General features: G+C 44.9%; 1 protein-coding gene across 1 annotated transcript in view; it reads left to right on the top strand.

Moving 5' to 3' along the window:
* Positions 1–2591: 2591 nt before the first annotated feature.
* LOC135202421 (uncharacterized) overlaps positions 2592–16876 on the top strand; it is a 169058-nt gene continuing 154773 nt past the window's right edge. The window contains exon 1 of the mRNA XM_064231815.1: positions 2592–2750. Coding sequence (XP_064087885.1) covers positions 2689–2750 — 62 coding nt within the window. The 5' untranslated portion in view covers positions 2592–2688. The remainder of the gene's footprint in view (positions 2751–16876) is intronic.

The raw sequence follows: 16876 nt of genomic DNA on the forward strand, positions 1-16876 counted from the left end.
ACATACATTTAAAGATAATAAGGTGTACAAATAATGGAATTACATGTGTTTACATCGGCGGAAAGGCAGCGGAACGCTTTATCAGATGGAAGTAAGAACAATGCGACTTGATTGGATGCAATAAAAAATAGGGAAAAGCGTTGTCCTTACACAGTTTTCAAATGATAGAGGGGGATGCAGAGGATCTGAGGATCCTCGGTTTGATTTCTGGGTTCTGTGTCTGGTATTTTGACTATCATGCCAAAACACGAATTAAGCACCATATTTAGTCAGTTAATGGTGTTCGGGGTTTGTCAGAAGTCAAAACTATATGCAGTGTGGTTCCGTTAATGACTCTGAATACAGTCGATGTGGATCATAAATGGCAGGGCCAAACTGTTTGAACTAGCCAGAACGTACCTGGGAAGGTACGCCATAATTAGTCTGTTAGTAGCGTGGGTGGTTTTCCGAGGAAGGAGCTTTCAGAAGCTAAACTTTGTCGCTGTATTGTTCCATCAAAGGCTTCTGAAGGTAAGTGTGGCCATAGTAAGTCCGTTAATGGCAAAACCAAAACCGCTCTTTACCGTCACTCCTTGGATCACTAGTTGTGAGGTTTCAATAAAACAGAACTGGGTACTGATGATTTATTACCTGGGCATGCGATATACATAGCAGTGTGCGGATGGAAACGGAGTGCCTGGCCCCCAAGTTCCGTGACTCGCACACCGATAGAGAATTTGTGTTTCTTAGCACCGAATAAAATGGTAATAACAAAGGACATAATGGACAGACATTGATGAATTATCAGTGGAAAGGCCAGGAAATTCTACATACAAACATTTGTTGCTTAGCTAGATGAGATACAAGATTGTGATATAACGAAGGTCTTGACACAGGTCTTTACAATCTGGATGAGATACAAGATCATGATCAGTGGGTGAAGAAGGTGCCAATGCAGAATGCGGGAGGTTTTCGAAATATGGGAGACTCGCGCAAAATGCAGGAGGGTTCGTAGGTCTGGATTTTCACAGTTCCCACATCTTGGTTCCCACATAAAACCTGGGGAAGTGAGAGAATGAGGCAGCTGGCTGGAGTCAGGGAAAAGTTTTAATAACACCAAGTGTTTGTTTCCTCAGTGAACTTCAAAAAATGAAAAAAAAAGAAGTCAAAAGAGAAAATGTGCGAAACTAACAAAATAGCCTCTTTCATAATATAACTTTAAAGTTTTACTTGGTTTCTTGTTTCTGTGTACTTTCATTATACAGCATAGAATTTAAACAGAATTCTATTATACTTTTTTAAACATTGGGCAATGTGGGTTGCTGATAGTTAAGACTGTCATTAACTATCATGGCCACCCACCAGTGACATCACAAACATGCGCAGTAACGACGGGACGGTCTAACCCTGTCTATTAATCCTGTTCAAAAGCACAGCACAAAGCCTGAAGGGCATCTACTCTTTTACATGTAACATAATTGAAATACATGCCTTTTTAAAAACAGGATCACTAAGACCTGCCATTATTTTATTTTATGTAACATCATAAATTCAGCTAAGCACTCTGCGCATTTAGGGCACTAAAAGGCACAGTCGGTGCCTTTCCCCGCGTCCGTAAGAGAGGGCAAAAAATTCTGGCCACTGCACTGAGTCTGCCTGATTCGATGAACATAATACGATGTTGCCCGTGGCATCCAGAGCCGTTTCGGTGGCATTTCATTTGGCATCCGAGCACCAAGCATCCAGTGCATGTTGCGGTGCCGAAACTGTTGAGTTTAATGTGCAGGACAACATCCTGCTGCAGAAGCTTGTTAGGGTGAATTTAACACGATTTTTATCATCTCCAGGACCTGAACGCTGCTGAGCACAACAGAGACAGGGACTTTTCCGACACATGATCCAGAACCGGAAAGGGCATCTTGAAAGAACGAATGGCACGTCTGTCTGCATCAAGGCTCTTGGCATTGCAGGAGAGACACGCCTCCGTGTGGTCTGGGCTGGTCGACGTATCAGGGGCATGACAGTTTGAAAAGCCACTGTGCCATGTTGGGTTTGCAATAAGATTACACCAAACAGTGACGTTTAATGTAAGGGACCAGAGATAGACTGGGTATTCTGAATGACTCTGACTCGGAGGTTGCAGCATCTTATCAGTTGTCAGCACATTATCGAAACATATCGTACAGTTGGAAAAAAATGAAAATAAAGTCTGATAAAGAAATATCCTAATGATTGCAGCAAGCAATTTGGGCGATGGTTGATTTATACTAAGCCGGCTTTATGCCAACACGGTAAGGTGTTATAGCGGTACAGATGCTAATGTAGACCTCTGTTTACTCTAGAATCTGGATAATGACAGACGCGTCATTAGGCTAGGGATTAATACGGGAAATTCGGGACCCACCTCAACATTAAGTACGTTTACTGTCAGTAGATGAGGTCTGTGACATTCCCTCTTGACTAAAACAAGCGTTAGCTCAAAATAAACTTTAAAAAATACTGTCTTTGATAAGGTTATAACCATCTATATGTGAGAAAATTTCTAAAACATCTTTTTCATCATATATAATCTGTTTGAAAGAGGCGCTACACAACCTTACGCTTGTCGCGCTTCGTTTCTTATGTCGGTCGGTTTGTAAACAATAAAAGCCTTGGGTTCCCAAGGTGGGGACAGTTTGTCTATCATAATTGCTCGTTCCCCACCACAAAATGTCGACAGCGATCGATCCCCGAGGGAACGCAAGCAAAGGGGGTTTCCAGAGATGGGTGAAGTAAGTGGAGTGGTTTTGTCTTGGAGAGAAATGAGAAAAGCGTTACTTAGCATCTCTTGTGCGCGCCAACCCAGCGGCCATTGGTCCTCCCAGCCTCACATCCCACCGAGAGCAATTAACATTTGTCGGCCTCCCCGGCACCTTTTCTATGCGATGTGATGCACGGAAGGCCTCTCCGCAGTCGACTTTGGTTCCATTGTCGATTTGTTTTCGTTAGCGGTGACAGGTCATGTTGTTCTAAGAAAGTGTCAGTTCGCTGGCGAAGGGACTGATATCCGTGTCCTGTCGGAATTTGGGTTTGTGGACACTTGTCACCCAAGGTCAATGGAGCTTTTAGATCGGGTGTTAATTTAAAATTGTTATAGATTTTATGATTATAGTGTTTAAATTATCCTAAAAACTTACTGGTGCTTTAATAGGTTGTTGCTTTGTCTTATGAAAGGGATTTTGTAGGCTGAACGGCTACATAGCGGCCACCTCACCCGGACGGTGGCCACCTTAACGAAAAAGTACTCTAACCCATTCAGTGACCCAGGATAAACATCATTCAAGAGCTAACATCTACGGAAGCAACACCTCGAGATCTGTACTTTCCTCTCAAAGTAGGGGAAACAACCAAGTGGACTACCTGGGCCAGTCTTGCCCGCTCGTTGATCCACCTTCCAGAAAAAGTCATTTAACACGTCCTGACACCGGAGATGGACACCAGTCACGAGTCATTGGTTGTGGAAGCAACACGTCGAGGCCTCTACTTTCCGCTCGAACTACTAGGGTAAAAAATCACGGACGATCCACCATCATCACACTGGATGGGTCTTATTCACTCTATATTCAATTGGTGAAACAAGAATACAATTAAAACTCTAAGCATACCATTCAAAAGATTGAAGTTTCGCCAACATAATGTGATATATGAAAGCCCATACAAACTAAAATAAGCATGTGACGCTCTTCGTAAAATATGTTTTCAAGGCAGTTTTGAAATCCAGTATGGCGGCTGTCGTGTGGATGGAAGGGTCTGTTTACGGACTATCCACCATCTTTCCCAGCCTTCCCAACACTCATTTGAACAATGTTAGCGTATAGGGGGAAACACCAACGACTACCAACCCTTATCACGGTGGACAGGTCTTATTCGCTCGATATTTAGGGTAAAATATCAGCAGGCCAAGGCCAGGCCACCTACAATCAACGCTAGCCACCCTCCGAAAAGTACATTATAACGCGTCTTGACACCGGGGAGATGGGGCATCAGTCGCGACTTCTTGTTGGTGAAAAACGGAGCTAAAGACCTCTACTCTCCTTTCGAAGTAAGTATTTCTCCAAAGTTAGAAATTAAGGCCAAATTTTAAGATTTTAAACGAGGCTAGAGAGGGTACTGAAATGGCGGGCGCCACGGCAGTGGAAATCTCACCAAAACGCTTTAAAAATTTTGACTTACAACTAAAAATGTTTCGAAGATTGACGCCATCTCGATGTTTACGGAGTCGCTTGTGTCAACAAACTTTCATTTCCTGTGATAAATCCGCACACCACTTGTACCCACAGACTGGCTGGAGCACTTTTATCACAACAATCGAAACACGATTTCTCACCAACAAACAAGCCAGGAGTAAACAGCTGTTTTGGTAGAAGATGACGAGAAGCGTGCTCTTAGCTAATTTTTATAAGTAGTAAAACATCAATATTTTACATATTTATGATGATTAATTTGAAATATTCGTTATTGAAAAAGTAACTCGACTCTGACTCAAATTTAAGTAATTATTTTTCTGAATTAGAACGTTCTTTTAAGTTCTGTATTATGACGTCACGACATCTTGACTTTCGTACCTATTGTAAATAATTGCTATACTCAACTGTCATTGCAGAACAGTTTACCAGTTATTCATGCAGATTGTTATCAGCCTATACATGTAATTGTTATAATCGTAATGCGCATATATATCTTTATTATTTACTTTTTGGATATATGAAGATCTTTACTGCTGGATTATCGCCGTAGTGTGACGCAATCGTTTTCGTCCATGGGCCTCTTGTCTGTTTTCGCACCATAAGAAATTATGGGGCCCGAATTTGCAATGACCAGAAAGTCGTTAAAAGAGGAAAGTTAGCATTGAGGGGCATATGTTTTTTGACTGAGAAAAATACAAATTTATTCAATAGCTAGCTTGTAAAAAATACTTGGTTATAAAAACTTGATTGACAACTAAGCAGCATGTCTACTATGGGTTTGAGAGACAGTGCAAGCACGTTTTTGGGCAATACCTATTTCTGTAACGAACACTCGTAACAGAACGAGATTTTGCTATAGTGCATTACACCCAGTGCCAAGTAATTTATAAGGGTATCTTGAATCACTAATCGTAAAGAATAACGACACTTGTCCTTGTACCAAGAGACAAAAACTCCATTATGCAGAAAGAAATGGATACGACACGTATAAAGCTCCACCTACCCTCCCCCCCCCCCCCCCCCCCCCCCCCCTCCACCGCCATCCCTTTTCTTCTTCTTCGTTCCTCCGCCTTCCTTTCTCGTCTCTCTCTCTCTCTCATCTCTCCTCCTCTCGTCTCTCTCTCTCTCTCTCTCTCTCTCTCGCCATTCGGTATGTGTTGACCCTCCAAACTGGGTATAAGACTACACACGAACGTTGAAATTGGTGAAATTAGGCTATGTATTGGAAGTATATATACATAAATATTAAAGCAATTTTATCATTATTGCATTACTATGACAACTAGAATTCATAGAAACAGTTTATAATAATGGAACGGGGTATGTGTGAAGCCTCCACTATGTGGCAACGATGATTTTGCCATTCTTAGCAGCAAACATTAAAGCATGCAAACATTAAAGGTTACATTTATTTCTGGCATACGATTATTAAAGAAATTCAAAATACTAATAAAGACTGAAATCAATGAAAAGTGCTAGCAAAAAAAAAAAAAGCAAAAAAAAAAAAACGTAGTCGTTCCTCTATGCACTTTTCCATATTCGTTCCTCTATGGTTTTCGGCAGCCAGATGTACGAAAACGTTAGAAACATTTGATTTTATCTACTTTAGAAATATCTGTAATTTTTCGGGGTAATTTGGTTGCAAAAAACAAAAAAGGGATAATATACATGAATTAAATCAAAATTTTTAAAATAGCAAAGTATATTTAAACTAAATAACGAGTAAAGTAAAAACATTTTAGGGAATAAAACTTTGCAGTTTCGTCGTCTGTCGTCGTCTGCTGTTCGTAATTGTGTTTATGGCGCGACGCGCTTAGAAACCAGGAACAGCAACGGGTTTTAAAGTGCAATGTGGAGTGATCTGAGACCAAAATGTGTATAATAACAATCAAATAAGCACTGTGGAGTTTCAGTTGTGATGGCAGTAAGGATAAAAACCGCCGATTACAAGGTAAGAATGAATTCAGTTCCAACCATAACCCCGGGAATAACAAGTTTCATACTTTCACTAATATAGGCAACAAAATGTTGTTTTATTGTGCTGATTACAACTGCAATCTTGAGTAAGATCAATAAACGTTACATATATACGCTAACATTTGTTTCAATGAGTGCTGGGAAGGCTGGGGAAAGATGGTGGCCGTCACTGATGAGAACCGTCCATGCAAAACGTAGCCACCATATTTGATTTCAAAACTGCCTTGAAACATATTTTTACGAAGAGCTCACATGCTTATTTTAGTTCGTATGGGGCTTTCATATATCACAATATGTTGACAAAACTTCAGTCTTTTAAATGGTATGCTTAGAGTTGCAATTGTATTCATGTTTCACCAATTAAATATCGAGTGAATAAGACCCGTCCACCGTGATGAGGGTTGGCCTGTCGTGATATTCTACCCTAAATGGTGAAACAAGAATACAATTACAACTCCAAGCATACCATTCAAAAGATTGAAGTTTCGTCAACATAATGTGATATATGAAAGCCCCATACGAACTAAAATAAGCATGTGATGCTCTTCGTAAAATATGTTTTCAAGACAGTTTTGAAATCCAATATGGCGGCTACCGTGTGGATGGCAAGTTCTGGTCAGTGACGGACACCATCTTTTCAGCCTTCCCAGCACTCATTTTAACAATGTTAGCGTATATATGTAACCTTTATTGATCTTACTCAAGATTGCAGCTGTAATAAACACAATAAAACAACATTTTGTTGCCTATATTACTGAAAGTATGGAACTTTAGTTCCGGGGTCATGGTTTGAACTGAATTCATTTTTACCTTGTAATCGGTGGCTTTTATCCTTACTGCCATCACAACTGAAACTCCACAGTTGTTCCGACTCGGCATACAAACCTTCGGTCCTTTTACAATAGGAAGGTACTAGCGGCAGCTGGATAGGTCGTAAGCTTTCGAACAAGGGGTTCGGTAGTTAACTGCTTGTCCCAACAGGCGCGCGCGCGACTGGGAGGTAAACAAATCACTTTTGCTTTCGGCCTGCTGGCGTGTAGACGTGTATCATCGCTCTCTGCCCGCTTCATCGTCGTTGCTTTCGCATGTTGTGTTTTTCTTTTTCTATTTTATCTAGTGAAACTGAATTGTAAGTACAATCAATTTCATATTTATTTCCATTGAATTCAATTGTGAATTAAAGGATCTTGGTTTCTCCACTCCCTCCGATTACCCAAAGAGTACCTTAGTGCCGGGACTGAAGGGCGTAAGTGCGGGAATTCATTTTTCCCAGAAATGATCCTCGTATTGTGTATGCTCGGTGCCGAGGGCGGGAGAGCGCTCGCCTCCGAGCTTATATTTTGGTTGGAAATGTGTAGATGAAAATCGTAAGTAAGTGCTCTTTTCATTTATATTTTTTTTGACCTGTATGCTCGTTGCCGAGCGAATGCGCTCGGCACGAAAACTTATTCTGTATGGAAGTGGGAATCGCAAGTACAGTATTCTCTTTCATTTTCATATATTTATTTTGATTGTAGCAATACTCATTTTGGATCAGTTTCCGCTCATTACCTGGAATTGATCCTTTCCCCTCCCCATTTTTATTTGAATGAAGTGAAATCGCAAGTGCAGTTCTTTTTCATTTTCATATTTTATTGAGATTGCATTATTTACTTGGATCAATGTTTCCGCTATTTCCGGGAATTGATCCTTCCCCATTTTATTTTGTATGAGTGAATCGCAAGCGCAGTATTCGTTTTTTTCGATTTTCATATATATTTTTGATTGCATCAATTCATTATGGATCAAGGTTTCCGTTCATAATCTGGGAATGGATCCTTTACCCTTGCGCTCGGTACTGAGGCGCAAATGCGCTCGATCCGAGCCCTTATTCATTGTGAAGTGAATCGTAATGCAAGATTCTTTTTCATTTTTATTCCTTTTATTATTGATTGCATCAATATTTATTTGGTTCAAGTTCCGCTCAGGTCAGGAATTGATCCTTATGCCCTTGCATTCGGGGCCCAGGGCACGATTGCTTTCGGCTCTTATTATTATTGTTGGGTACTGGGTGCTGTGCGGGGGTGGGGAACGGAACCCCCCCCCCGCCCCGCTCAGCTCCCACAGATGGCCCTTCCCCTTCGGGGGGGAGGTTATCTGGGTTCTCCTCGCCCGATCCGTCGAGCGCGGGGGAGGCGCTCGGTGCCCGATGTACAATTGTATTCGGGGTCTTCCACTCGTTCGGTGTGGGGCTCACCCCCCCCCGCGCGAGGGGACTTCCCCCCCACTAATCACTTCTACTGTTATTTCCGCAGGTGCTACTGCCACGATGGGTGGACCTTGGTGAGGTATGGGCGTCCTTCCATTTGCAGGGCGTGCTAGTGTCCAGGGGCTGCGGTTCTATGTCTGGGCCTACTGCGGTCACCCATGGAGTGGTGACCACGCTCCAGGTGACGACGTCCCTCCTCACCTGGTGTACTCGCCTCACGTGGTAACAGTCTTGCCTACAGCCGCTGTGAAGTGCCGTTCGCCGTACCCAGAGGGGGGCGTGCCGCCGCCGCTCTTGGTTGCCGCGCTGCCGCGACCACAACTTCCACTGCCCTAGAGCTCGCCCCTGGACCTGCCCGCTGGTACGGTACCAGGATGTTGCTGGCTGCTGCTCCACTTCCTGTGTTTCCTGGTGCTGCCTGCCGTACCTGCCGATTCTGTGCTGACTGTCCATGCAGTTGCTGCGCTGGCTGTCCCTGCCGTTGCTGCGCTGGCTGTCCCCTGCCGTTGCTGCGCTGGCTGTCCCTGCCGTTGCTGCGCTGGCTGTCCCTACCGATGCTGTGCTGGCTGTGCCTGCTGTTCCTGAGATAACCCATACCTGCTGACGTCGTCCCTGTTTCGTGGTGGTACTACCCCAGACTTTGGTCTGTCTGTACAGGTGCGTCCGGGCCCTGTGGCTTCGGCTACAGCAGCCCCGGCTCCGCCCTGGATAGAAGATCTTACGTCTGTCCTGAGGAAGCTGACGAAGAAGAGGAGGAAGGTGTCGTCGTCGTCGTCTTCATCTTCTTCATCGTCGTCGGCTACCGCCTCTTCCCCTTCGACTTCTAAGGCTTCACAGCCGAGGAAGAAGAAGTTTGCCTCCTCCCTCCTAAGAAGTCTCCCTCGGGAGCTTCTCGGGACCCGTCTCACCTCGGTGGGACGGGAGGGTTCCTTCCGCTGGTCCTCCTGCTCCTTCGGGAGCGGGGCCCGTCTCTTTCTTTCCGCAAGGAAGAAGACTACGGGGACCAGAGGGGTACTGGCTAACACCGGTACTTCCTCGCCTGGTGTCAGTGGTTCTGCCACTGCATCAGGGTCCGTCTCGGCCCTCTCGTTCGCGGGAGGTACCGAGTGTACGGTCGCCTACCAGCGACTGTGCAGCCAGGAACCAGACCTCTGAGCCCGCTCAGCGTCAGGTTCACGGCACGCGGAAGACTGGTGACAGCCGCTCACGCGACTCTCACCAGACCAGCTCTCGCTCTCGCGGCGACCAGCTGGCTACCCTGGGGACGTGACGGTCCACGACCGGCCACGGGCTGAGGCTGGGAAGAGGTCCCCCCCGTTCGCCGGTGCCAGCCACGGCTGGAACCAGCGACTGACGTGCGTGAGGACAAGCACTGGTCTCACTGTGACAGTGGAGCCTGCAGGTCGCCTGACAGTCGCTCTCACAGAGAGCGATCGGATACGGCAACCAGCACCAGCTCTTCTGACACTCGAGATCGGGCCCGCCGCTGTGCTCATCCAGCCGTTCTCCACAGAGCGAGACGGTTCGACCAGGCCTGCAGCGTCGATCGCCACCCGCGGGTTGACGATCGCCTGCAGCCCTCCAAGCCTGTTGGTTCTGCCAGCGAGCGAGGAGGGAGCGTCAGGTCTGCCTCTCCCGTACCTTCAACCTCCTCGGGTTACCACCGGGAGGAGCTATGGTATTGAGGAGTGATCGTGAGGGGTGCGCCCCTCATGATCCCACCACGATGCCCTACGTGCCAGGCACGGTTCTTGGACCGGCCAGGACGTATGCGCAAGTGGATGGAGAAGACCGAGAGGGCTGTCGCTGTTCCCCCTTCTTAGGAGGAAGGTTCTCGGAATATGCTCTTGTTCGAAGGGCTTAACGGTCCCTACTCTGCCAGATGCTGTGACTTCCGAGATCCAGAGGAACTTTGCCGAGGTTATGGCGCTGATTCGTCAGCACAACGACCTCGGGGAAGGATCGCCGCTCCCACCAGCAGAGCCACGTCTCGGCTCGAGTCGTTTTGGGGCCCGAGAGGGAACCCAAATCGACGGTGGGTCTGCCGCGATCGGAGCTTGCCGACTGTGTTGAACCAGGTAGTCTCTCGTCTCCGGACAAGAAGGCCTTCAGTTCTGGCCGGTCGAACAAGCTACTTCACCTCCTCTACTGCGACAGAGGCGTTCTACGTGTCTTCGGACACCACCGTATTTGAATACTTCGGTCCTCCTGAGAGGTTTCGACCTCGACGAAGACTGGAATGAGTCGGGAGGACGGTATCGGCTCTCTCCTGTCAGGTGTCGATCACCCCACCCAGACGAACGTTCCCCCCCCCCCCCCCCACAGTGGGCGGCAGACCCTTACCTACAGTATGAGTTCGTAACCCTCCTCGGGAAAACGTTTTCTCCTGACGATACGTTTTCCCAGGCTCTGAGAGGCCAGGCGATGGCTGCTCCTTTTCTTCTCCAACTGCTAGTTCCGTGGGAAGGCGAGCCAGTATCCAATTCCTCCCCCATTTCCCTCTCTCCTTACGGCTACGAGGGAAAGGGGAGGGATCCTACAGAGATTTCTCTGTAAGATCCCACGTTTAGGGGCTGCGCTACCGGGGGGACCTTCGGGTCCTACCTGATGTAAACCCCGTCGTTGAGGAGGGATCCTGCCCCTTTCTCGATTTCTACGGGAATCGAGAGGTCCACCAGCCGATATCGTTTGACGAATTCGGTGGGGGTTTCGCAGAGTGCTTAGAATTCTACGGAATTTCTAGCGCACTCAGAGTGTTCGAGTCTTTTACGATCTCCAAACACTTAGGTGAGACCACGGTCCCAAAGTGAGCTAGAATCCCCGATAAATTTGGTTACACGATAATCGGGAACCTCGCTTGATGCTCGAATTCCTGTAATTCTAATTTCTAGCATTTGGAAGAAGACTGCTGGCTGAAAGAAGAGGTATCTCACAGTAGGCGATTAACCTGGAATAGAGAAGAAAACGGACTGGGAACTTCCCATTTGGCTTGAACTATCGTCTTAGTATTCTGTTCACCATTGAAGCTTTCCTTTGGAAAGACTTCTCCTTCACTCTCTTGACTAGAGAACGAAGGCGGTCGATCTCCAATCCTTATTCTCATTCCTCGAGAGGTAAAGAATTTAGGATGGAGGTCGTGGTACAGAACCTACAAATATACTACGTATATTACCCTCCCGACATGATTCTTTTAACAGTTGAATTGTCCAGGGGGTAGGCGCATACCGTAGTTAACTCTACGGTTTGTGACCGAGACGAATTGTATCTTAATTGAACTGCAACTCGGGGTTGCCTGCAACCTCCCAGCAGTTATCAGTTTCGAATTTAGATACTTGGTATTGTCATGACAACACCAAATCAGCTTTTTGTATTTACCGAAATCCGTTTCGTTTAAATATATTGCTTGAGCGTATTCTTTATGCTCGATGGTTCTAGCCGAACGCATTCCTTCGTGGAATAATGGATTACCTGGCAACTCAGGATGACGAGTCACCGAGAGCTACTGCGTATTGAACTGCCTGATAGCAGCTCAGTATCAGCTAGGTCTCGGAGATGCACGGTCGGTTACGTCTCTCTCTCCCCTGGTTTGATTGACTACCGAACCGTATCTCTGCCCAACAATCATGGACTTAGGTCTCTGATTAACGGGGATTCTCGCAATAATGAAGGACCATCTACTGCTGTGACGCTCGATATTGCAATACACCCCCTGAACACCTGAACTAGCCCTGGTCACTTACCAGCCCGCCCAACCATCATTTATTAAAAATTTACCAAATCTTTGGTTAATAAACGATCAGTGTTGCCAATCTCCTGGCAAACACCCTCGTTACCTAGTTACCAGCCCACCGCTAGTAGCCCTGCCTCACGGGGCCGGTCACACCTGCCCTCTCACGTCAATCACTTATCGTTCGCGTGGAGTACAGATGTATCCACAGCGAACTCCTTTTGGGTCTTGCCCGGCCTTTCATTTGCACCTTTGATTTGATTGAATTTGGTGACGATTACGCATCCCTTTGGATTACGGTTGGATTGCTCTTAATACCTTGTCATTAGACATTGATTCTGCAAAGGAAGAAACAACACAGGCTACGACAACGACTACTGCATCCTCGGCCACGACATCACAGAAAACGACGAGCGGGAGTTCAACAACGTATCGTCTTTGCCAACAATGCAAGAAAAGGATGAGTACCCTATGACACGATAGTCATTCCTTATGCGTAAATTGTAGGCCTGTTCAATATAATGTAAAGACCAGATGTTTGGAATGTCAGGAGTGGTCTTTGGACCAGATGTTAGGGTATCTCAAACATAGGAAAGGTCTCGTATTAAGAAGTAACTGTAGGCAGGAAGAGACTAACGTAGATCAAGATAAAGACTTAGAGACAGTGCCTCTTTTAAGAGACTTGAGAGTACGCTGACATCGAGTATGACATCTCTGTTACCGATTTTATGTCAAGATTATGTGAGGGTAGATCGAGCAATAGGGATACTGAAATTACTAATCGTTCTGTTCCAGCTCCCCTGCCTGTTCCAGAATCAGCCCTAAACCGGTGGCTGGGGGTTATGGGGATCCGCAAGCCCACGGGCAGGATCCGCCGTCCCCTCTGGCGCGGAGCAGGCAGTGGTTGGCAGCAGATTCCCCTTCCCTCGATGACATCTCTTAGTTAGCGATTTTAGGTCAAGATTATGTGAGGATAGATCGAGCAATAGGGATACTGAAATTACTAATCGTTCTTTTCCAGCTCCCCTGCCTGTTCCAGAATCAGCCCTAACGGTGCTGGTGTTATGGGATCCGCAAGCCCACGGGCAGGATCCGCCGTCCCCCCTGCGCGGAGCAGGCAGTGTTGGCAGCAGATTCCCCTTCCCTCGATGTGTAAGTTCTCAGGAGATGATAAAAACTTAGGTCAGATATAGACGAGTAGGGATAATAGGCTACATAGTGTTTAGTTTAGGAAGAGAAGTGCAGGCTTCTTCGGGTCGGTTTTCTATTAAAAGTAGTAGTTTTTAGAGGCACAGTGTCCTTAGAGCATCTTTAGGCTTTTTTCCTGCTTCGAGTTCCTTGCATCAGAAGCTTTTAGGCCAGGGTTGGTCTTTCAGATATGCTCCTTCGTCTTTAAGGTTACTTTCCTCTACGTATACGATACGATAATTGTTAATATCAACTAATTCTCCGTTCAATGCATATTGACTTACGATATTCAGTATGAAGAGAAATCGAATAAAATTAACTACGGTTAGCCTAGTGTTCACGATGATATATCGTATGCATATTCAGTAGCCTAGCCTAACCTAAAGTATTCGCTGTACAACATATCCGTAGTTATTTTTATATTGGCTAACGCTGTAGGCTTAAGGCATTCTTGACTTCGGATAATTCAATACAGGTGTAATTGAAAACGAACGAGAATCCGATCTGAGGATAATTAATATGAATGTAATCGAACAGAATGAAGATCGGATTCTGTCCGACTAAAGCATTATAATTGTATTATGTGTATCATCATATTGGCGTAGTATAAACACTAAACTCGGCAGTCATTCACGCTGGAATCAGCGGATGACGAATACGGGTTTGCGTCGCCGTATCCATCTCATTCTCTCCTGATTGACTAAAATGACTAACGTAACAACACTCACTTATGCCAAGTTTGTACAAACGTCTTAAAGGAGACGTGTCTTCAACTATGTTGACATTTAATATAGTCAATGAGGTATCTATCTTGGGGCATATAATCAGATGTCAGATATAAGAAATTTGTATGTATGACGTCTTCATACGTTTAACAGACTATTGCCGTCAGTATTTACATTGAGCTTATGTCAATTACAAATTATTACCAGTCGTATTATCAAATTACAATGACAACTGAAATTATATTAGGCCTAATAAAGTTAATTTAATTACCTTTAAGTATTATTTTATTACTTTAAAATTAAATTATAATTACACTAGCTTGTCGTCAAACAGCACTATTGTAAGAAGGTGTGGGTTTAGACAGACAAGGATGCCGGCTAGTCTATTTTTTTTTTTTCTCCTTGGCTTCAGATTCAACCATATCACTTGGTCTCGCTAATGTTTTTGTCCTCCTTAGTTAGCATATTAATGAATAATTCTGGATACTTAACTTATGTAACGAAGTCATACTGTTCGTCTTACGATGTAATTTAAGACCAAAATTTGACTGATACGTCTCATTGGAAGCTAGTTTTTCCCTCGGGTTAGATGGCGTTAAATTTAGGATTCCGTTCGTTTTTCACGTCGTTTTCATAGGTATTTACGAACCTTACACTTTATATACGTTATTAATCCTTTGTCTGTGTGAAACCAACAGTAATGAGCTCTTTCATGCTATTAGTTTGTTTTCTTTTACCACGCCTGCGTTGGAATTCATACATAACTCGGGACTTCTGTCCTGGTTGCTGATGAACGTAATTTTGCCTTATTAGCTTCAGCTGCATTTATAACATGATACAGTAATTACCGTCCCACGCGGATGAATACAATAACGGATGTTGCTATCGGATTCGATTACTGTCACACGCTGATCAATACAATAAAGTGATGTTGTTATAGGAGTCGATCGCATTAGCAACAAGTTCTCGTTCGGTTGTTCATAGCTGTACGGAGTTATAACGAGTATTATCGTTAAGATAATACCCTTTTAACTTGCTGCAATTTGCGGAGGTGGAGATATTAGACGATCGTAATTTCTCTCTCTCTCTCTCTCTCTCTCTTTTCCCTGATTTTATCTCTCTCTCTTTTCCCTGATTTTAATATTCTCACTTTTATCCTAGACGATTGTGTTTCCTCTCTCTCGCTCTCTATCTCTCTCTCTTCTCTCCTCTCTCTCTCTCTCTCTCTCTCCCTCTCTCCTCACTTTTTCTGATTTTCATATTATCTCCATATTCTCTCATCCTATTTTCCACGCTCTCCTAACACTGGACTCATTGTGCAACAGAGGTTTTTTCTTCCTTTCACACCTTTTCAAACTTTCTCAATTTCCCTTCAGCGCTGACTGACCTCATAGTCCCAATACTCGCCTTTGGCCTAAATTCTATTTTTAACCCAACAACTCTTGCTGTCTGAGTTAGTATTAGAGTAGGGACGAATATTTGGAATATGTATAAGGTATTCATGATATGATATATCACAAGAGGATTTTAAGTATTAGGAAAGATAGGAAAAGAACATGTCTGGGTCTATCTGAGGGTATTCTTCCAAGTGCAACCCAGGCAGAGTACAGACAGGCAGGTACAACACTACAAGAGAGGACATCACTACGATCGACGACACCGTTGTCTCCTCCGTACATGAGAGGCCTAAGGCCACATGGGAGGTCTTCAGTTTCCCTCCATACAGAGAGGCCGAGAGCCACATGGGAGGTCTTCAGATTCCCTCCATACATGAGAGGCCGAGAGCCACATGAGGTCTTCAGATTCCCTCCATACATGAGAGGCCGAGAGCCACATGGGAGGTCTTCAGTTTTTCCTCTACTCAGGTGAGGCACATAGCCAGCTGAGAGGAACAGGTTTGTATCCCTTCCGCACTCAATGAGTTTTTGACCTTAGGGTAGAGGTGCAGGGAGTTTTTTTTTCCCTCCACATATGGCAGGCCTAGAAGGCCACACATGGGAGATTAGCTTGGACGAGTGACAAATGAACTTGAGACTGACTCGCGTACTCAATTTATATTGACTGACAACTAGTCCAGTGGAGGGCCGGGCAGATTTGATTCCCCACCTCCAAATTAATGTTGTTAATCGGGCTAGTTCAGGTGTTCAGGGGTGTATTGCAATATGAGGTTTTTATTGTAAAACTAATATTGTAATACCTACCTGAACACCTGAATGATTCCCACCCTCCTCCCCTCTCATACAGAGGTTTATTGAGTTATGATTGACGTGAGAGGGCAGGTGTGACCGGCCCGTGAGGCAGGGCTACTAGCGGTGGGCTGGTAACTAGGTAACGAGGGTGTTTGCCAGGAGATTGGCAACACTGATCGTTTTATTTTAACCAAGATTTGGGTAATTTTTAATAAATGATGGTTCGGGCTGGTAAGTGACCAGGGCTAGTTCAGGTGTTCAGGTAGGTATTACAATATTAGTTTTACAATAAAAACCCTCATTTTACTGTAAAGATTACAGCACCCAACTATAATATTAATGTATAAACAGCAAAATACAGCAATAAAAATCTAGTTTGTTCATGAAACTTACCTGTCAGATATATATATAGCTGTATTTTCTGAAGTCCGACAGAATTTAAAAAACTTCCGGCACACACGCAGTGGTCGGCCAGGTGGTTAGTACCCATTCCCGCCGCTGGGAGGAGGGTATCAGGAACCATTCCCCATTTTCTATTCATAATTTTTCTGTCGCCGGTGCTGGAAACACTGTTTCCAGTACCTCCATCTTAGATTTTGTAAACTTCATTGCCGCTA

This window comes from Macrobrachium nipponense, chromosome 30 (assembly GCF_015104395.2).
Source record: "Macrobrachium nipponense isolate FS-2020 chromosome 30, ASM1510439v2, whole genome shotgun sequence".
Taxonomy (NCBI): domain Eukaryota; kingdom Metazoa; phylum Arthropoda; class Malacostraca; order Decapoda; family Palaemonidae; genus Macrobrachium; species Macrobrachium nipponense.